Source organism: Cervus elaphus, chromosome 26, assembly GCF_910594005.1.
Source record: "Cervus elaphus chromosome 26, mCerEla1.1, whole genome shotgun sequence".
Taxonomy (NCBI): Eukaryota; Metazoa; Chordata; class Mammalia; order Artiodactyla; family Cervidae; genus Cervus; species Cervus elaphus.
Window position 1 is genome coordinate 47,425,649 of NC_057840.1, and position 22,188 is coordinate 47,447,836.

The window sequence follows — 22,188 nt, forward strand, 5'->3', positions numbered from 1 at the left end:
TGCTGAGCTGGGGACCCGTGAGGGTCTCCCCTGTGCCCGGCAGACCCTCGCAGAGACAGGTGTTCATGACACAAGATGAGACGCTTGTGTTCATGAGCCAAGATGAGGCCAAGCGCCAAGAAGACACAGTGCGAGCATCTTCTCCCGGCCCTCCTCTCTCCTCTCTGCCTCTCACATCTCTCCTCCCTCGACCGTTTCTCATTTCATCTTCCTTTCTGTCTTCACTGTTCCTTTTTTCCCTTTCAGTCTCTCCATTTATTAAACATGCAATGATTTTGGCCAGAAAACAGCATGTAAGGCATATTTTATCTTCCTGGGATAGATTTTATGCCTGTTGTCTTAATATACAGAGACACAGACGAGGTGGACAGCATGTCCCCGCTCCCCCAGAAGCCTCACAGCGCTAACTCCAGCTGGCTCTGCTGGGTGTGGTTTTGTGTGCAGTCTTCTGTGCTGGCCACTAAGACGGTCCTTCCCGGGCTCAGGCCGGCCTCCTGCTCTGCTACTGATAAACATCAGGTACGCAGAGGCACGCGTGGCGTCCTGTGACTTCAGAGCTTCGGGCACGGGCTCCCGGGGGAACCTCTGTGCAGTCTCTGGCGAGCCCAGTGTATACCCTAAAAGCTTTGAGAGTGTAGGGACGGGGTCCAGGGATGGGAGGAAGCTGGTGGCGCTCAGGGAGCCCACCCCACCCCGTGCTTCTCAGGGGGATGGAGGGGTTCAGGGGGGATGGAGGGGGATGGAGGCTGAAGAACCAGAATTGTTCCTGAAGATGCAGAACTGTGACCTGGGACCAGGAAGCCTGTGTCAGGAAGGTGATACCAAACTTCTGGTAAAATCTGCAGTGAGGGTGCTGACGCCCTGCGCCCACCCCCACCACACACCCTCCAGACAGGCTGACGGGGAAGCACCCACGTAAACAAGAGCAGAGCCATGGAGGTGGTTACCTTCCAGGGGAGAAGCTAACCTGACGGTCTCACTGATGTGTCTAAAGAGAGACGGCTGGTCGTAAGGGACAGCTGGACGTCCCATCTCAGGGGCCTCCGCCGGGAAGACAGACTGCGTCTCAGCTGGGGCCACTCAAGGTCTAAATAACTGTGAATACAGCGAGCCTCACCAGCGCCCTGGCAGCCAGCACTCATGGGGCCCGCGTGAGGCCAAGCACTTGTGCCAATTGCCTTGCCTGGATTAACCTGCGTCATTTGCTGTGACTGTTTGGGGAGCAGCCTTCTCATCACAGTTTGACTTCCTTGTGAGTGGCTGGAGGGGAGACATCACACTGACCCTGGAGGCGGGGGCGCTGCCCAGGGCGGTGGGTGGTCTCTTCTGGACACCTGTGCCCTGGCGTCCAGGCTAACGCCATGGGAACTGATGCCCCCCCCACCCCCAGCCCGCCCCCGAACTGGTTTGACGTGTCTGCCCTGCAGACTGCGGTCAGGTGTCTGTGCTGACGAGTCCCATCAGCCCGCACTTGTGAGTCTGCGGGACCAAGGCCCGGAACCTAGAGACCGAGTGAGCCTCCTGGGTACCAGCCGGAAGGCACACGGGTGACACACTGCAGGACAGAGGCCAGAGGTCCCGTGGCCAGGGTGTGGGGCGTGTGCTGGAAAGAGGCAGCCGAACAAGCTCCGTGGAATCTCCGAGAATTCCTGTCACTCGGTCTCCTCGTTCATTACACGCACAAGGAGGAGGGGGCTGGACCACCCCGAGAGGCCACGATGCTTCTCCCATCCAGCATCAGGCCCGGGAGCCACCAAGGTCTGGTTCCTGCTGAGGGCACGCAAGCGTGAGGGGCCGCCAGCTCGGGGCCCGGTGCAGGGGGCGGGACGGGGGCAGGGGACAAGGAGGGCTGAGGACAGGGGGCCGTGTGGGCCAGCACCACTTCTGCCATGACTACGGGACGGCCCGTCTAGACGGTGTTTGCCGCATGCCCTGCAAATGCACGATCCGAAGAAAATCCACGTTTCTAGACGTAGATGTAAAAAAAGCTCCACTCATGTGTTTTGGTTCGTGGTGACTTTTATGACTAAGTAGAGGGATTCTGTGATTGAAATAAGAAAAATGTCTTTAATCTGGAAATCACCGCACCCTTTCAAATAATGTTAAGTGCGTTAAGGATCAAGGTCTGACTCTTCACACATCTGTATCCTTAGCTGAATCACTGCTCTGTTTCCCGATGCTGGGAGCCTGGGGAGGACGGAGGGGAGGCTGCCAGGAAATGCCAGGCTCGGGGACGGATGAGTCACACAACGGGCATTGTTTTCCTGGGTTGTTCCCGGATCTCTGAGCTCCGGGGATGGGCAGGCGCACAGGGGCACAGCGACCCGGGCGCCTGCAGACTGTGGGTGTCCCACCGCGAGCACACCGTACCATGAGCACGCCGAAGGACCACCAGTCTGCGCTCTGCGTGTGGCCCCGCCGGTTCACCACCTCGGGCGCCATGTACTCGATCGTCCCGCAGAAGGAGTAGGCTCTCTTGTCATGGTCGATGGCCTCTTTACTCAGCCCGAAATCTACAGGGACACACAGAACACAGCGCTCAGGCTCCGGGCGGTGCTCAGGCCCCTGGCTGCCCGGCCAGCCCTCCCCCCGCCGCCCTCCTGGGGCCACGCTGCCTGCAGAGGCTGAGCCAGGCCCCGCGCCTCCCCGTCAGAGTCTGTCGGAATGAACACATCCGTGAGTGCTCGCAAGGGTACCCGGAGCCTGCGTTCTGATGCCACTTCCCCAGAGGCCGTTTTTGGCAGGACACCCCGGACGTCGGCGGCCCAGGCGAGAGGCTCTGGGGCTGCTCTGATGGACGGGCAGGGAAGAGGAAACTTGTTCCAAAGAAAGGGACCAGAAAGGGGTCATGGGCAGAAGGGTGCTCAGGAAGGTGGCCCCCAGTGGTGAGGCATGAAGTAGAAGACAGACAAGTCTGATGGGGCTTCAGAGCTCCTGCCATGGGTCACCATCCCCAGATCTCATCCTCAAAACCAGCCAGGGGCGCCATCCTGCCGCGCTCATGTTACTGCACCCAGGGGGTGAGGGACACTGTGAGCACGTGGTCCTGAGATTACAGACACCTCCAGTTCATCGTCTGTGAACTTCAGGTTACGTCACTTCCTCCCGGGCCGAGTAAGGACCAAGAAAGCCCACAGCTAAGACAGCCTCACTGCCACCCACATGGGTCTGACACTCACTGCCGAAGTGCCTTGCTCTGCACATCAGAGTCTCGGGGGCTTGTCTGTCATTTGTGTCAAAATGACAAATCATGACAAATGACGAACTTGGGGTCGCTAATAAATAACAGAGGCGGCAATGACTGCATCAGAAGAAGCCAAAATCCTCTGATCGAGCCCCCCCGGGGTCAAGAGGTGTCCAATATGCTGCTGGGGAAGAGCAGAGAAACAGCTCCAGGAAGAACAAAGCGTCTGGGCCAGAGCGGAAACGATGCCCAGTTGTGGATGGGTCTGGTGGTGAAAGTAAAGTCCGAGGCTGTAAAGAACGGTAATGAGTAGGAAACTGGAATGTTAGGTCCATGAATCAAGGTAAATTGGATGTGGTCAAGCAGGAGATGCCAAGTGTGAACAACAACATTTTAGGAATCAGCAAACTAAAATGGACTGGAATGGGTGAATTTAACTCAGATGACCATTATTATCTACTGCTGTGGGCAGGAATCCCTTAGAAGAAATGGAGTAGCCATCATGGTCAACCAAAGGGTCTGAAATGCAGTACTTGTATGCAATCTCAGAAATGACAGAATGATCTCTGTTCGTTTCCAAGGCAAACCACTCAACATCACAGTAATCCAAGTCTATGCCCCGACCACTGATGCCAAAGAAGCCGAAGTTGAACAGTTCTATGAAGACCGCTAAGACCTTGTAGAACTAACACCAGAAGAAAACCCTATGATATGACACATACATTTAGTGTGGCCGCTCCTGCTTATTCCAGCCACCTCTGTACACGTGTGCACACGTGGGGTTTATACAACACACACGTGCAGTTCCTCACTCAGCAGGGAAAACCAGACAGGTGTTAGCAGAACCTTAAATCTCCACGAAATGCCTGCTGGCACTTCTGAACTGTTTCAACTGGCTGCGGGAGTCAGGTTTAGGTTCTCGGCTTCTAAGCGTTCATCTCTTCTGCTGCCCTCCATGCGGGCAGCACAGAGGCACCAACAGGTCAAGGTGGATTCAGCAGCAGGTCACGCCAGTGGACACCACAGGAGCCCCCCAACCTGTGACCCCCTGCCTCGAGGGCGCCTCTGAAGGCTGTGTCATATTAGTGCCGTGTTCTCATGCATAGTTCACGAGAAACTTGAAAAGTCTAACTGTTTGACATTAAAGAGAAGTTACTGTCACTACTCTGCGCTCTGTGCTGGGATGGGGGGCCATCAGGAGTGGGGTGAGCCAGCCCAAAGGACAGAAGAGACAGCAGGGAGGAGACCAGAGCGCCTGGGGCCCCGGAGCAGACACGAGGAGGCTCTGACGGCAACTGGGGTGGAGTGCTGCCCCCCGAGCAGGGACAGCCACCTCCGGAGGTGAGGGGGGAGCACTCGTGATCGGCCAGCTGGCAGACACAGGCAGTGGGTGTGCGTGAAGGCCAGGCCAGGACCCGGTCAGTGGGGGGCCAGCAGAGCAGCCCCCACAGATGTCCACGCCCCAACCCTGGAAACTGTGGATGGGTCACCTGACCCGGCCCTCCCTGCAGGAGTGACCAGGTGTGTGTCCTGAGATGGGCAGTCACCCGGGGCTCCAGGATGAAGCTCAAGGCCCTCCTCTGGACAGGGGGACACGGCCAGAGTCAGAAAGAGAAGGGAGCTGGGACCACTGGCTCCAAAGGAAAGAATGGGCCCTGTGGCAAGGGAAGCAGCGGCTGGAGGGGTGAGCAGACCATCCTCCCGGAGCCTCCAAAAGGGAGCCCAGCCCTTCTGACCTCAGCCCAGTGGGACGGGTTTGGGCTCCTGGCCACCAGAGCTGTAGGACGATGAGCTGGTGCTGTTGTAAGGCTGGGAATGTGACTCAGTGAGAGGAGGCCAGTACTGCGGGGGTCAGGGAACGAGGCGGGTACTCGGTCCCACCGAACTGAGTGGCGGCAGGAGGGGTCTGAGATTTCAGCGGGGCGACGCCCTTGCAGACATGCTGAGATGAGATTCAGGAACAAAACATCCAGTGACGCTGAGGGTCAGCAGGAAAGGTGCTAGAAGGGTCTGCGGTCAGAAGGAGAGAAGGAAGGAGGGCCGCCTGGGAGCTGTGACTTCCCTAGGAAGACAGGCACACACAGAAGCAGCCGTGGCCACGGGGATGCATGTACACGCGCTGGTGACGGAGGGCCTGGGCTCTGGGCTGGTGCCCCGTGTACCAGGGCCGGGATGAAGTCAATGTTGGGGGTGGGGAGACTTACACACCTGTGATCTTAATGTGCCCCTCTTCGTCCAGGAGGATGCTGGAAGAAAGGGGAGGAAAACAGATGCTTTGAGACGAGACACGCAGACTCCAGGGGACCCGCCCAGGCCCCGGGGAGTGGTCTCCATGCCGGGGGTGGGGTGGGGGTGCCTGCTGGCCCCCCGGCCGCTGCTTCTCTGGTCAGCAGCTTCCGCTGGGTAGGGCGCACACAGACCCTTGGGGTACGGAGGCAGGGGGCAGCCCTGTGCCCTTCACGGGGTACAGAAGGTCTGAGACCTTCTCGAGCCCAGGGGGATGGTTGGGCCCCTGCCCCCAGGACTGCCTGCCCTGTGAGAACAGGGCTGAGAGGGGCCAGGAGTGCCTGAGCCCCTCAGGGACCTCCTCTCCCAGGCGGGCGCTGGCCGGCCAGAGCCCGCTCCCTCTCCCCGATCTCTCCAGGAGCCCCGTCCTGGCTCTCGGGACCAACCCCGAGCTCCGGGGAAGCCTGTGAGACTGCCGTCCTGCCGCCCCCAACTCTCTGCCGTGGGGCCGGGCTCGCTCCCGCGGGGGGCACGGAGGGGCTGGAGGCAGGCCAGCGCCCCGCGAGGCCCTGCTCCAGGCTGCAGCCCACGGCTCCCTGGGGGGCTTCCGGTCTCCCCGCCTCGCTCTTCTCTGTAACTAAACCCTGCTCCCCCAGCTCCTGGGAGATGCCAGCCCAGCTCCAAAGAGACCAGGATGAGGACTGTGAGGATTAACAAACAGGTGGACCCTTAGCACATCTGGGCCAGGGAGGAAGCTGGGACACAGGTTAGCAAATGGACGGTCACCAGGAGGACACGAGGCTGAGGGCAGTGTCGGTCACAATAGGACGACTCCCCTGTGATCCCACTCGCGAGGGGACCCAGCGTGGTCAGGTCCCCAGAGACGGAGAGCGGGGGGAGGGTGCTGGGGGCTGGGGGTGGGAGGCAGTGTTTCCACGGGGACAGAGTGTCCGTTTGCAGGATGGGGAGTTTGGGGATGGAGGGTGGTGATGTACAACCGTGTCAGTGCTCTTGACATGACTAAACTGTGCCGTCGAAGGTGGTCAAGATGGTCCATTTTATGTTATATTCACCTAATCACAGTTAAAAAATAATCAGCCATGGGATTAAAAGTAATACCCACTATTTTATGGAAAAGGGCGGGAAAAATTTACAGCATGTAATTGAGATGACAATTTATAATGAAAGAAGCAAAGGTTCTCATCTTTGCTTCTCAGTTACACCTAACCTTTGCCCCAGAAGTGAGTAACTTTCAAGATTAACTCCCTACTAATTCTCGTTGACAACAAAATCCTTGTTCTTCAGCCTGCAATGACATATTACCACGTCTAACTGTCCGGATCTCTCTGACCCTTAACGAGAGGGAGACTTGGGGTGCTGCCCTCCTGGGGGCCCAGGGCTCAGAGCAGGGGTAACAGTGGCCCAGTGCCCGCGATCTGAAGGCGGCGTTTGCAGGGCATGGGGACACTCAGGAGAGGGCCTTTCACGGTCATTTACACATTCATCATTTACACGTGCGACCAGAGATGCTCTGCCCAGGTCAGGCTGATGCCGGGCGTGGGTCTCAGGCAAACGCACTCTGCATCAGAGACATACACAACGTTCCTGGTCTCTGGGCAAACCCAGGTGCTTCGGTCAGCGACAGCTGCATCTCAGAGCCGAGTGTGTGTTTTCCTCAGGTCACGGCAGGGGAAGGAGTAAGAGACGGAGAAGAAGGCAGGGAGATTCACTTCCTGTGCCCTCGGGGCCTGGGTTGCCTTGTGCCCCAAGCTTTGGGGTCCTGCCAGGCCCCACCTTATCCAGAGGCAGATGTGGACCTCAGTCTACGAGGAGATGGGGTGGGTTGGGGGGTGTTATCAACCACTTCAGACGGTTGAGAAATCACCAACTCTGCAGCAGGGACCACTGAACTTAAAACAGCATCCTTTTCAAGTGGGTCCCTCCTAGGCTGTGCCAGCTCTGCACAGAAAATATCAGGAAAATGCCCGAAATAAGAACATTACTATTCGGGGGGACTTTGAAAAAATTTAGACTGGATTAGCAAAATATCCTAGAAACAACATTACAGATGATCGTTGCCAAAGATACAGGAATCTATTTGGGATCTGGGCTGGGAATGTGGTCCACTGTCTTTTAGAAAACCCTGGAACAGCTCATCTGACTTGTCACCTAGAAACGGGCCCGCTGAGGCAGCTGAAGGGCTTCCAGAACCTGGAGGTGGAGGTGGGCCGGAGGCCAGCCCGGAGGAGGAGCTGTGGGGGTGACGTGTCCACTGCAGGACGGGCCCCACCTAAGAAGGGGGACAGCAGGTGTGGTTGGAGGAGCGGAGGGTCACATCCTACCTGCCCAGCCTCCCCTGAACCACAGGGGTGAGGTCCGGCCTGGCCTGTCTCCTGGGCGGGGGGTGTTCGGAGGGTCAGGGGGGAGGGGGCGGGGCCATCACACACGTCTCAGCACAAGCCACGCCTGCGTCTGCCCCTTTCGGGGGGCGGGCAGGTGGAATCGCTGCGTGTGGGGGCGGCACCGGGACGTCCCCAGCCTCTGGCCTGATGTGTGCTCACAGCGGAACAGGGACAGGGTGAGGTCTCTGGGGCAGCACAAGTGGGTGGGGGGAGGGCGGGGGGCCGCTCACTTCTCTGGCTTCAGGTCTCTGTAGATGATGCCCAGGCCATGCAGGTGGTCCAAGGCCAAGGCCAGCTCTGCCAGGTAGAACTTGACGTCCTCCTCCGTGAACATCACCTGCAGGAGACAGAGGAGACTCAGCCTGCTTGGTCTGCCAGGTGTAGAGAGCGGGACACCGTGCCCTGAGCCCTGAGCCCCAAGCACTGAGACCCGAGCACTGAGACCTGAGCCCCGACCCCTGAGCCCAGCTCTGCTCTGCAGACCGTGGCCCCGACCAGGCTCTTCCAGCTCCTGCAACAGAAGCGTGAGTTCTTGTCGCAGTTTCAGGACCAGTGAATCCGGGGGCTCTTCTCACAAAGCGACTCAGCTTGTGGGCGAACACCAGGCTGGGTTCCCTCCTCCAGTTTCTCTTGCCCCTCAAACCACGTGGCTTGGGAGTGTGTTTCTGGGCTTATGTTTTAATACAAGTGCCTGGGATGTTCAGTTCAGTTCAGTTGCTCAGTCGTGTCTGACTCTGCAACCGCATGGACTGCAGCACGCCACGCCTCCCTGTCCATCACCAACTCCTGGAGTTTACTCAAACGCATGTCTATGGAGTCGGTGATGCCATCCAACCATCTCAGCCTCTGTCATCCCCTTCTCCTCCCACCTTCAATCTTTCCTAGCATTAGGGTCTTTTCCAATGAGTCAGCTCTTCGCATCAGGTGGTCAAAGTATTGGAGCTTCAGCTTCAGCATCAGTCCTTCCAATGAATATTCAGGGCTAACTTCCTTTACGATGGACTGGTTGGATCTCCTTGCAGTCCAAGGAATTCTCAAGCATCTTCTCTGCCTGGGATATACCATTTTATTATAATACAACCAGCTAAACCACGCTGTGAAGGTTGATGTAAACAGGCCTGAAAGATTTCCTGAGACCATGTCTAGAATCTCATTTCTCCTCCTTCAGACCTCACATCATCCCCTCTCGGGTCATGGACGAGGAGCCGCTGTCTCTCCGAAGCGGACGAGTCCACCAATACGACCCCCTCATGTGTCCGCGGGTGCCTCTCTCGGGGAGGCTGGTGGGAGAGGGATCCTGGCTCAGTTAAAACATGCTTGAGGCCACGTGGCCCAGCAGACCTCAAGGTCATTGCCTCGCACGGTCTCCCTGTCCCTGGTGGCTGTGAGAACCAGCACGCAATTCTGTAGTTACCTCACCAGCAACCCGGATGCTCCCAGAAAGTGTGTCTCTAGCTGCACCATGAGAAGTCAGCGTCACAGAGACCAGAAATCCATGTCACGACTGAACTCCCTCTGAAAATCAGTGCACCATCGGAAGTCTGCCTGGGAAGCCGGGGCCAGGATATGCGTCGTTCAGGGAAACGAACGTGACGACATCAGGCTGGTGCAGGTGGAGCTCGCCCCTTCACAAAGAGGGCGCCTCCCAGCGGGGCCGGGACATGCACCCCAAGTCCTGGACAGAAGCATCAGGGTCCCGCCAACCCTCGCCGCCCCTCCGGCCTCTGGAATCGTTTGTTTGGTCTCCACGCTCGACCAGCACCTCCTTCCCTGGCTGGGTGTTTCTTCTCTAAATTGGCCAACACACTCAGGGGGCCTCTCTGTCGTCAGATGCTGCTGGCTGTCGGGGTCCCCTACGCCCAATTGTCCCCACTTCTGGACACAACCACACGGGCGTGCCTGCAGTCCAGGCTCACAGGCACCGTTTCCCCTTCTCGGCTGTTCTTAGGACTCAGCTCAGGACGGCCTCCAAGTTCAAATGACAAAGAGTTTCTCTACGGGAATGAAACACCCACGGGGGTGAGTTCTTGAAGGAGTCAGCGCTGAGACCGACACTCACAAGGATGCCGTCCAGTGGACTCGGGGAAAACAATGGAGAGAAAATACTTTTTCATGTAGGGTTGGGGTTAGGGTAACGTTCATTTCCTGTGTGTCCGTGAACTCTGAGACGCTGCTGAGCCCACGCTGGACAACTTCACTTCAACTCTGAAATAACGGGTCTCAGAGGAACCTCACGTGCTCCCACTGGGAGGCATGATGGGGTTTTTTGCTAATCGTTGTTGCCTTTTTGGTCCAGAAGCCCAAAAACAGGGTGTGTCACACTGGATGCAGCCTGGCTTTTTGTAGACGAGGGGGAAGGAGCAAACCAAGAGGTGTCAGGCGAGAAACGCCAACCTCAGTGATGCCACCTCTTTGGGAACTTGGCTCAGCTGGGAGGCGGGTTAAGGGGCCAGAGACCTGCGCCCAGAGGGCTTTTGGAGAACTTGGACCTGATTCTTCAGCCATGCTTTCAACCGATATCACAAAGAACCCGATACATCAGATGTGCTGTGACCTGGGGGTCCCGTGGGAGACGGAGGGACGGGGCAGCCTGAGGTCTCGGGGACCCCACCCGGCCCCACCGCGATCAACTGCTCACGTCAGAGTGTCAGGCGGGGTGGATGGCTCTCCTCTGTGCCCGTGGGTGGTGAGGAAAGGGAGCGTGCAGCTGAAGCCTCTGTTAGGCCCAGTGGGAGCCCCGCGGCTGGGAGGAGGCTGCATCAGAGGGTCGCAAACCTGCTAGTGCATCGTGACCAATGCTGTCGCCCTCTCTTCTGTGTAACGGAGACCGCACGGAATCGTCAGGACGAAAAGCCCAGTCACCCCTGCCTGGAGCAGGAGCCTGGGTTTTCCATCCCACGAAGCAGGGGCCAGAGCGCTTCCACGCTGAGCCGTGAGACTTTCTGGGAAGTTCCATCAGGTGTTGGGTGTCAAGGACAAGCCCTGAGGCTGTGCAGGGGCTGGGGGTCGTGCAGGTCTCCCGTCTGCAGCCTTAACTGGACGCTCCTCCCAGAAGTGTGGTCCTTGTGTTAATATCATCTTCCCATGGGGGAAACTGAGATGCTCTGAAATAGTCTTCCCCACGTAACATAGACAAAGTTTCCATCTGCTCTACACAAGGACGGTTCGAGAGTTCAACGGGGGTCATGGGAAGAGTCTCTTTTCTGAAGAGACGGTAAAGAATCCGCCTACAACGTGGGAGACCTGGGTTCGATCCCTGGGTCGGGAAGATCCCTGGAGAAGGGCATGGCCACCCACTCCGGTATTCTGGCCTGGGAAATCCATGGACAGAGGAGCCTGGCGGCCTACAGTCATGGGGTCGCCAAGAGTCAGACACGACTGAGCGACAAACACTTTCTTCGAGGACAACAGATTTCTTTTCCATGTGACTTGCAAGACTTCTTTAAAACAAGTAACACGCCTATACACACATCATACACCCACACCATCACACGTGCACACGTATGTTCCACACTCACACACACACACACCACCCAGCACACATACATGTGCATGCATGTAGACACACACACTCCCATACAGCCCCCTCCTCCGATCCCTCTGTGTCCCGCAGACTCCAGGCAGTCACCCACAGCCCCCCGCCCCACACCATATACCTCTTTGGAGAGCCGGGTGAAGAGGTCCCCTCCGCGCAAGAAGTCCAGAATCAGGTAGAGTTTCCCCTCCGTCTGGAAGGCTGCGGACAGAGAGAGGTGAGAGCGTTTTGGGGTCACAATGCCTGGGGTGGCCGCCACTCCCTTGGGGCCAGCGCTGAGTGCTGGGAGTCCGTCTGCCTTTGGCTCAGACAGTACTGTGTAGTCATTTCAGACGCAGGTCTGGAGCGGGGCAGAGACAGCGTGGGGGGCAGCGCTCAAGAGGGGGCCCATGGCAAGGAGCGCTGCCTGCATGTCTCATTAACAGTCTGGAGAATGTTTCTCTTCCTTTCCTACCCCCTGCCTCCCATTCCTAATCACTAAGGGGATTGAAAGACACGCAGGGAAAAGGATCAGTAGGTCCCCGTGCCCTCATCACCTCTGTGAACACGGGACCAACTGGGTCTCGTCGGAGGGTCGGCTTTGCTGTGAGCTGCCTGGGGCGGGGCAGGGTGATTGGACCATCCGGGACCACCCTGCCCTTCTATGGACCAGCTTCGGCGCAGCTCAGGGCTCAAGGACGCCCACCACCCGTTCCTCCTCTCAGGGCCGCACTGGGGCTGGGACAGCCTGGCTACTGTACCTGGGGGCCATGGGGCGCGTGTCCTCAGTTTGGGCCCCGAGGACCACGGGTACGGGCGTGCGGTCCACGGTTCTGCCCCCGCCCACCACGAGCAAGGGCACGCCTCGGTCAGAGGCGGCTGCGGGCACGTGAGGGTCAAGAGAAAGTAACGCCCGTGGCCACCGGACGGTCAGTCCAAAGTCAGCGCTGGGCCATCACAGGGTTTGTGTCACATAGGGGGCCTGGCCAGAGGGGGCACTGACAGCCCCATACACTTGGAAACCTTTCATTTTCTGAACGTCAAGGCCAGAAGCTTCTAATGGTGGGCTTTTAGAAATGAAGGGCTTCCCTTGTGGCTCAGCTGGTAAAGAATCCGCCTATAATGCAGGAGACCTGGGTTCCATCCCTGGGTTGGGAAGCTCCCCTGGAGAACGGAAAGGCTACCCACTCCATATTCTGGGCTAGAGAATTCCATGGACTGCAGAGAGTCCATGGGGTCACAAAGAGTTGGACACAACTGAGCCACTTTCATTCCACTTCACTTAGAAACGTAAAGCCTCTAACAACACATCCTTTCGTCAGAGGCGTGGGGACTCCCGCGTGGATGAAAGCTCTGTCCGAGGGCTTGACCAGCAGGTGGAGGACAGGCGCCTTCTGCTCAATCACAGAGGAAATGCAGAGGACGCCTAGAAAATCTCTGTAAGAGCCCAGTTCCTAACTTCTTCAGAAAAACCCCGGAGACCGGCTGAAACCACACCTGGATCGGGTCCAACACCACGGACCAGCACAGCAGAGGCGGCCGTGTGCCGGGGAGGGGGCGGGGGGCCGTCAGCCTCCCTCCCTCGCTGGGGTCGGGGGACACCTGCCGCGGCCCCAGGGACCCAGCCACCCCCGGGCAGCGGCAGGTTCGCGTCCATGCTGGCTCTTATTATTTCCCCAACAAGCCTCTCTGAATTGTGTTCTTAGAAATGGCGGTTCTTGAGCAGAGAACTGTGCCCTCCGCCTCTCGGCGTGTTCACGCCTTCACTCCCGATTTGGGTAAAAGTCACGGGCGCTCTCTCACCGCGCCGCCCGCCCCCAAGCCTCTGTGCCCACGAGGCAAGGGTTTGTCCCTGTTCTGCGCGAGGCTTCACCCACAGCAATCACTCAATTAGCGCTGTAAGCTTTAATGCCGTCTGCCACGATACTGGAGTCACCATCTCATTATTGGTAATTTGAAGATCTCACTTACAGCTTCTCTGAGAAGATAGGACGGCAGAAAGCAAACAAAAAAGCCACGGGGGGCATCACAGATGTGTGGCCTCAAGAGTCAGAATTATTCCGTTTGAGTCTCAGCTTTCCCTTCTGAGAATTGGAAACAACAACCTACCTGGAAATAAGCTTTGAGGACTCACATGTTTAACATACTTGTCATTACTTAAAAGGCAGGAGATGTTACCATTCTGGTTTAAAGAAACTAGTGGGTCATAAGCATTTTATTCTGAAACAACACAAAAATGTCATAGATTCACCCCAAGTTGGGACTTTTTTTTAAAAACACTGTCCATGATGATAATTTAATTAAAGGTAACCCCTCACTCCCTCAGATTAGGTCTTGTAGATGAAAACAGGGCAACTTCCTGCCCCAGAGAAGAATCTGAGATTTAGGAACTGGGGGAGACAGCCTCCCTTCCCACCAGGCACGGCTGGACGCTGAGACCAGGAGGCCCTTTGACTCTGCTTCAGTTTCCCCTGATTTAGGGGAGGGTTTCTCTGGGTCCTCTCAAAAGTAGGTTATTTACCCGTTTATTTTACTCCATAATGAAGGGATTCCCAGGTGGCACAGTGGTAAAGAACCCGCCTGCAATGTAGGAGATGAGGTTCAGCCCCTGGGTCGGGAAGATCCCCTGGAGAAGGAAATGGCAACCCACTCCAGTACTCTTGCCTGGAGACTCCCATGGACAGAGGAGCCTGGTGGGCTACAGCCCATGGGGTCGCAAAGAGCCGGACACGACTGAGCGCACACACACACATACCATAATGAAGCTTTACGATGAAAGGGTGATTCACTTCTGCCAGGATGTCTCTCTCCATCTTTGACCTGACTCGGTCCCGAACTGCAAGACAGAAAAAAATGAAGACTTTCAAAGGCAGGAGTCAGGCTCTGGAGAATCTAAACACAAAACTTTAGATATAGATAATTTCCCACATTTTTTTTTTTTTTTTTTGGTCACAAACTTCTCAAAGTTTAAAGAGCAGGCTGAATGGCCACTCCTGAAGCCTCCACCTGGATTCAACAACTGTTCACATTTGGACACGTTTTCTCTCGCCCTCTTTTCCTCACACATACACACATTTTAGCCAAAAGTCTGATAATAAACCATCGACACCATGACCTTCCACTCCAGGTGCATTTATAACACACGCAGCATCTCCTGAGAACAGGACATTCTCTTACATAACCCGAACACGCCTGTCCCCCTAAGGAAACTAACCCTGAATACACAACATCATCCAATACCCCATCCACGTTCCAGTCCTGCCTTCAGGTCACCCACAGCTGTTATTTTCCAACATTGGGTTCAGTCAGGGTTCACACATCACCTCGATGGTTGCAGTTCCTTATTGCTTTTGCTTCTAGAATAAAATGGCCCCACATCTTTTTTCCTTGAGCTTTCTGTGGGCTCGTGGTTAAGTCCAGTTTTCTTGTAGATTGTCTCCGGGTGTGTCTGATTGTTGCTTTACTGGTTGCTCTAACTCCTATATTTCTTATGAACCAAGATTAGGTCTGGAGACTTTTTAAGGTTGAGGCCAAACATATTTGGCAAAAACAGCTCCTGGGTGACGCTGTAGGCCTCAAGGTGCAGTAGACGGGGCAGGGGTGCTGGGCTACCCTTGCTCAGTGACACTGAATTCCACTGTGTCGAGGTGGCAAGTCATCGGTCTCCCATGGTAAAGATGCACAAGTCCTCTGTAAGCAATAAATAGCCCGAGGGATGACATTTTGGTACCGAATGACCTGTGGGTTCCCTTACAATTCTTCACCGGTTAGCTTGTGTACGATCCTTGCTTGGGTCATTTAGGGTCACAAAATGCCCATTTTCTCATCTCTGATGGGACTAGACATCAAGAGGAACATCCCTTCTCTCATTCTTCCTGAGGATTATGGATTATGAATTTTTTAAAAAATGAGTCTGTTGTAACAAATTACAGTATCATTCTTTTCAGTGCTGACACTGTCCAAAGTTCAGCCATCTGGGAACACAGATGGAATAAGTTTTGAGGCAAAAAATAAAAACAAACAAAGTCACTGCTTGAGAGTAAGAACAACGCCAAGATTCCCACGCGCAAACTAGTACACCCAGGGTAGTGTCCAGGTGACCTCCTACGGCCCCGCGTGTGTGAAGGCAGAAACTCCCCTCAAGAGTTCCTAAGTGTGACACCTGTGATGAATGTCACCCTCAGAATCAAGTATTTAAGTCGTTCGTTCTTGGCCTTTTGACACCTACTTAACCCTGGATCTCCGGCATTGCAGGCAGACTCTTTACCGTCTGAGCCACCAGGGAAGCAAGCCCTTTATTTAAGAAGTCCTTCCCAAAGGATGGCTATAATAGGGGAAAAAAACCCCACAAAAAATGGAAAATAACAAGCATCAGTGAGGACGTGGAGAAGCTGGCGGGAAGGTAAAATGGTGCAGTCACTGTGGAAAACCGCCTGGCAGCTCCTCACGAAGTTAACCACAGAAATACCATATGACCCAGCGAGCCCATTCCCCGAAGAACTGCAGCAGAGATGCCAACAGATCGCGTACACCCACCTTCACCGCAGCGTTAGTCACAAGAGCAAAACAGGTGGAGGCCACCCAAGTGTCTACCGAGGGATGGCTGAATAAACAAAAGGGGGCTTGGCCATGCGGGGGAATATTACTCAGCCCTGACAGATAAACGTTCTGACACGCACTACGGCAGGAATAAACCTTAGAAACACCACGCTAAGCAAAGCAGGCCAGACACAGAAGGACAAACGCCACACGATTCTACTCGCTCAGGACCCAGGCTGCCCCAGAGAGGACGCCCTGCGGCAGGATCTGTACGGCTCCACCAGGACGGACCCCCAGCCCAAGCTCGTGCATCACCCGGTAGTTCTTTCTTACTTACTTATTTTTATGAAAGTGTGGTTGCCAAGGGGTGGGGGGGGGGTGGGGCGGGATGGACTGGGCGCTTGGGGTTAGAAGACGCAGACAAACCGCTACATCCAGGATGAATACACAACCAGGTCCTACTGTAGCTCACAGGGAGCTACATTCAATGTCCCGAGATAAACCATAGCAGGAAAGAATGTAAAAAAGAACGTGTGTGTGTGTCTAACTGGGTCCCTAGTAGCTCTGACCCCAGCACTGCTGCCGCTCAGAAGAACCAACAAAGACGGGACAGGCCAGACAGTCCCCAGGGAGAAGGTACAAGGAGCCGCTCCATTTCCTGCCTGCCCCGGGTTACGGGCCCCTGAGGCCAAAGAAAGGGTTTCGGGAGAGGAAACAAACCCTGAGATCCCTTCCTTCAGTAAAAGACGCAGAGGATGACGGCTGGACACCCTGAAGGGGCCCGTAAGCGGTGGGATCAGGATGCTGCCTCTCCAAACACCCTCCCAGGCTGAGCAGGAGACCCTGGATGAGATGCACGGAAGGACTGGGGGTTGCATCAGTGCTGGGGTCCCGGGGCTGCCCGCTCCCCGACCGGGGCAGGCAGGACGCCTCTCGGGTCAGCTCCTTGGGGGGAGCCTTGTCCTATGCACTCAGGCTCCTGGGCTGTGTCCTTGACCTCGGGGAGCCGGGCAGACTGGGGACAGGCCATGGGAGACGGCTGCCCGCCACCCCCCAGGAAGTCCTCTTTCGGGAGAAGCCCCCCCTCCCACCCATGACGCGATTCAGCGAAGCAAGCGGACAAGGAGAGGGGACGCTGTGTTCCTACACCCTTCCTGCCATCGCCTTGCAAAGCTCACTGCATGACTCCGGTTAGGAAAATCGAAACATTCTCTAAATAGAGTTGATGCTATTATCATTGAGCTCAGATCTCTCTGGAATGAGGAGCACTGCTTAGTCACACAGATGATGATGGTGTTCATAATGGAAAACAAGGGTCATCATAAGCCCGGTGGCAAAGTCAGAAAAAGACACCTTATATTCAGATTTCCAAGGGGCTATCCAGTGAAACTGGAAAAATAAATATATATTCCCTCTCTACATTTTACACAATAAATCCCAGGTCTATTAGAGAGGTGAGTGTTTTTAAAAGTCATGAAAATGATAACAAAGATGAACTGAATACTTATCTGAGGTTTGGGTGGGGATTTTTTTTTTTTTTAAATAAAAGCAATGAAAGAAATAACATAGGAAAGAGTGATAGACTCAGTGACAAAACAAATTTCCCATCCAAAAGGTCATAAAAAATTAAAAGGCTAACAAAAAACTTAGAGATTATCTGAAACAAACAGCAAAAGGGCCAGGAGCCTAAACACATCATACTAAACATAATACTCTTACTAAAGAAACAGGGGGGAACCCCAGACGCCAGCCCCAACAGTGAACTTAACACAGCGCTGACGAACACGCCCGTCTGGGGACTGTGCTTTCAGGAGCAGAGACTGGACCCAGGGCACCAACTGGCCAAACACAAGACACTGGGTCCTGGGCGGCAGGACCAGGGAAAGGCGGGGTGTGCCCACGGCAGGACCAGGTCACTGCAGGCGGCCTGCGAGGGGGGCGACGGGGCTGCGCTGACGCCGCGGGGAAGGACAGCTGTGCCACGGAGGGCCCTTCAGACGTGAGACCGCGGGTGTGAGGCTGGCCCCCCGAAGGCGATGGGGGACCTGGGGCTGCACCTGCCGGCGTTGCCCTGCAGGGCCCACAGCCCGCCCGCTCGGGGTGGGGGCCGTCACTCGGGCCACCAGGGGTGGAGCGGAAGGCCTGGAATGGCGCTTCGGCCACCTGACGGGCAGCGGCAGAGTGGTCCCTCCACTAAGGAAGAAACTGACGTGACAGCAAGGGTCTCGTTTCTGATGCTGCCTCTGGAGGCTGAGGGTTCCAGGGGGTCTTCAGCCCTAAGACTGAGATGCAGAAGGAAAGAAAGGAGCCCAGAGAGATGCTTCCCTCATCCTTCCACTGTTACCAGGTCCGCGGGTTACAGAAACGGTGAAACACTCACACAGCCCGAGGCGAAATGTCCCCCATCCATCTCCTCCTGGGTGGATCCAGACCAGCTCAGCGCCTGGAGCCAGGCCAGCGCCTCCCTGAGATGCCTACTCTCTGCTGTTCCACATGTGGGTCTGGAATCGAGCGGGCCTTGACACTAGATGCAAAAAACCCTCATGTTCTAGGCTATTTTGAGATTCACTAATAAATCATAGGGGGCTTCCCAGCTGGCTCTAATGATAAAGAATCCGCCTGCCAGTGCAGGAGATGCGGGTTCAGTCCCTGGGTCAGGAAGATCCCCTGGAGGAGGAAACGGCAACCCACTCCAGTATTCTTGCCTGGAGAATCCCATGGACAGAGGGGCCTGGCGGGCTACAGTCCACCGGGTTGCAGAATCAGACATCATTGAGCACGTGCACATACACGCCACAACCAGTAGACACTGGAGATAAATGAGCATCTTTCATACTTCAAACCACCCCCGTGGAGGATGTGGTTTCCATGGCTGCTTTTGTAACCGACCTCCGTTAATTACACTGTTTTTACGCTACATTCTATACCCTGTCGTATCATATCATTATGCCACATTGTATTCTATTATACAGACACTGTATTTCAAAAGAAAAGGAAGGTTGAGATAAAAACAAGTGTGGTCTCTTCAGTCCTGGTGAAGATGACAAACGACCCAGTAGGAGGCGACCTTAGGAAGGCCCGGGTGGTGGGGGGAGGTGTGAGCCTACAGAGCCCCCCCTCAGAGCACACGGCACTCGAACCCGCGTCTCCCGCGGTCACAGGGAGGCCCGAGCTTCTTAACTGGAGCCGGACGCCCGGCTGGCGATGAACTCAGCCTTTGCCCGGCTGAGTGACCACACTGGCCACCTCCCGGCTCTGTCCTCAAAATCCTGGCAGATCTGAAATTCTACCCTGAGCAGACCCAGAATGCAGAATAAAAGTTCATTTTCACGTAGGAATTTTTAGCCTTCAAAGGTCAAGTTCACAGCACAGAGGGCTTCCCAGGGGAAGCTGTGCTGCTGAACATTTGGTGATCAAACCTCTGTGCTGCCCATCACACCAGAGAAAAAAGGGAGAAAACCCGAAACGATGAAAATTAAAGTGTCAGCCACCTTGACGATCATATCAGGCACCATTCCTCAAGATTTGCCTTTTCACTTCTCTACACTAATCTAAACTGTGGAACCAAGACTGTCACGGTTACTTAACTAACTTCTGTGCCAGAGACTCTGAGCGTTAAGTCTTCAGTCCATGATGCTTTCACATTTACAGGTATTAAAGACGCAAGCAAATGGAAACACTTATTTCCTACTTTTTATCCACAATGTTAAGAAACACAGTTCTGGTAGAAAGGCACATATGAAGGACGTCACGGCACATGGTACCAAGCTGAAGCACTGTACCTAAGGGTGATGCTGGCTCGGTACTTTCTGTCTTAGATCACCTGTTGGGAAAATAGCTCCCCTGGACAGTGAACACCCCGGGGACAGCGGGGTGAGGCTTCCTGATGGCGAAACGATGCCCTGTGGGTGAGGGCCAAGGCTGGTCCCAGGTGCCCCTCACCTGGGAGGGGATGAACGTGGAACCCAGACCCCACCAGCTCCGAATCACGTGGTTCCGAGTATGTGGCTTCACTGCCTTGCACCTCGATTTCCTCACCATAAAATGCAGCTAACACTACCAGTAAGGGCACGGAACACACGTGCCTGGAATCTTGCCTACTCCCACCCCCTCCCCCCGGAGGACTGGGCAACCACCCGAATGTGAATGAAATGACAGAAAGGAATTAGCAGGAAAATAACATCTGTTCAGACTCAGGCACTGACTGAAGCTCAGTCTCTAAGGCAGAGTTTTTAAAACAAAGCATCTTAGTGTAAGAGAAAAGGAGAGAGAATGGTGCTCGAAACACATTCTGAGGCTTGAAGCCGAGCAGGCTAGCTCTGATGGAGAATGTTTGGAGATGTGGTCAGTGTCAATGGGATCCGTGCATTTCTGTCCTGTACCTGCCAATGCTCAAGGGATGGAGGCAGAGCTCTCCTTGACAAAAGGATAGAGGGGGGGCAGCCCTGTGGTCCGACAGACACCCCAAGAGGCTCAGGAGGCGCCGCTGGGGCCCGCCCTATTCTCTCCCAGTCAGGCTGTTGCTGGAACCCACCCGCAGCCGCCAGGAAATACACACAAGGTGCCCAGAACGGTCTATCAGTTACTTGCTAAACATCGAGGTTTTACCAGGATACTTCTTCCTTTAGAATCAACAGGTCACAAGCCATTTCCATCAAAGTATGGAATGTGTTATCTCCTTTGGGCTTAGAAAGTTGACTTATAGAGAAAATAGCTGAAAAGTTAGGCGTGAGAACACAGGTGAAGTCCTGTCGGAAGACTACCACTGCAAAGACATACTGCATAATAAAAGCTCTCTCCGCGTTATGGAGAGATGTTTCAGTTCAGTTCAGTTCAGTCGTGTCCGGCTCTTTGCGACCCCATGGACTGCAGCACGCCAGGCCTCCCTGTCCATCGCCAGCTCCCGGAGTTGACTCAAACTCATCAGTTGTCACTAAAATGAGAATTCTACAGGAGGAGCCGTCCCAGGGTGGGTGCTTGTGGTCCCCAGCAGGTGCCGGGCATCCTTGGTAACTAACTAACGTGACTGGCAGTGACCAGCACCATCACAGGCTCTTCACGGAGCTGGAGGAGCCAGGACTGGACCCAGACATACGTCTTTCTAACCAGATGGCGATGAAGGCTCAACGTTCCTCTTCCTTCCTGCCCTCCATCAGACCTAAAGCAAACCTAGACAAGAAGAGTCCAGCACATCTCCAGAGCCAGTCTCCAAGGAGAAGAGGCCCAGAAACGAAGCGAGGGACACTTAGCCCTGTCCTGGCTGCAGTTCACGTGTGTGGGTGAGTTTAGCCCTCACATCAGCAGCATTGTGAGGGAGGCGCTATCACCGCCATCATCTCTGTTACGTAGGGGCCAGCGGTGGCCAGGAGAGGCTACCCAAGGTGGCACAGCCAGACGGAACCCCAGGGTCCAGCGTTTGGGCTCCCAGCCCCCGCACAGGGGTCTCCTTGCTGGCGGGGCACAGGGGACCCCTGTATTCTCATGCCCAGACCAAATCCGGACCCGACATGACCCCAGCGCTCTCTAAGAGTCCCGCAGGGAACTCCAGCCTGCAGCCCCGGCTGGGAATCACCTTGTTAACGTGGGTGACAGTCCCCGCTGGCTGGTCACCACACAGGGGACGGAGATCCGTCCCGCTTCATTCTGGGCTCAGGCTTGGGAGCACGCGGTCTTTTCAACCAAGTTCCCCTACAACACAAGGTAGGGCGTCGCCCTTTGGGATCCGTTATTTGGAGCTGTCACCGGCAGTAAGCCAGCGTTGAGTCACGGACACAGACACGCTGTCAGTTAGAGACGCTGAACACTCTGAAAGGCCCCTTCAGAGCCGGGGGGGCGTGCAGCACCATCCGCTTGCGGGGGCCTGCGGGGGCTGGGGGCGCGGACGGGACGAGGCGGCGCTCCCGCAGGCTTGTCACCCGTCAGCTGCTTCAGCAGTTGACATTTTCCTCAGAAATGGCGTGCTGCCTCGTTACAGAAAGAGGGGGCAGGCGCCTGACACCTCCAAACTCATTTAAAGATGAAAGAGAGCTGTCAGAGACTATTCTCCGCTTCTCAGGTTACTTGGAATCCAAACGACGACGACGCACCCTCCTGCACACGGATGGTCACCCGCGTGCCTGAGAAACAATCGTGAGGTTTACAATCATTTCCACGAGTTTCCCGCCCTCCTTCCATTCTCCCCCTCTCAAAATAACTTCACTCTTCAGGTGCATTTTCCTGGGGTGGCTGTCTGCACCCCCGGCGGGTGCCTCTGTCACCCACGTTGCTTTTCCAACACGTTCTTCTGATTCACTAACGAGCCTGCAAACCAGGGATGTTTGAGG

At 55.5% G+C, this 22,188-nt stretch overlaps 1 protein-coding gene across 5 annotated transcripts in view; it reads right to left on the reverse strand.

The window, feature by feature from the left end:
• RPS6KA2 (ribosomal protein S6 kinase A2) overlaps nt 1-22,188 on the reverse strand; it is a 279,856-nt gene that overhangs the window by 54,037 nt on the left and 203,631 nt on the right. For all 5 annotated transcript variants that reach the window (XR_006338071.1, XM_043888661.1, XM_043888663.1 and 2 more), the window contains exons 4-8: nt 14,082-14,162; nt 11,469-11,548; nt 8,043-8,149; nt 5,393-5,430; nt 2,371-2,513 (exon numbers count right to left, since the gene is read on the reverse strand). Coding sequence is in view for 4 of the 5 variants with exons in the window: in XM_043888661.1 (XP_043744596.1) it covers nt 2,371-2,513; nt 5,393-5,430; nt 8,043-8,149; nt 11,469-11,548; nt 14,082-14,162 (449 nt within the window). In the remaining variant the exon portion in view is untranslated. The remainder of the gene's footprint in view (nt 1-2,370; nt 2,514-5,392; nt 5,431-8,042; nt 8,150-11,468; nt 11,549-14,081; nt 14,163-22,188) is intronic.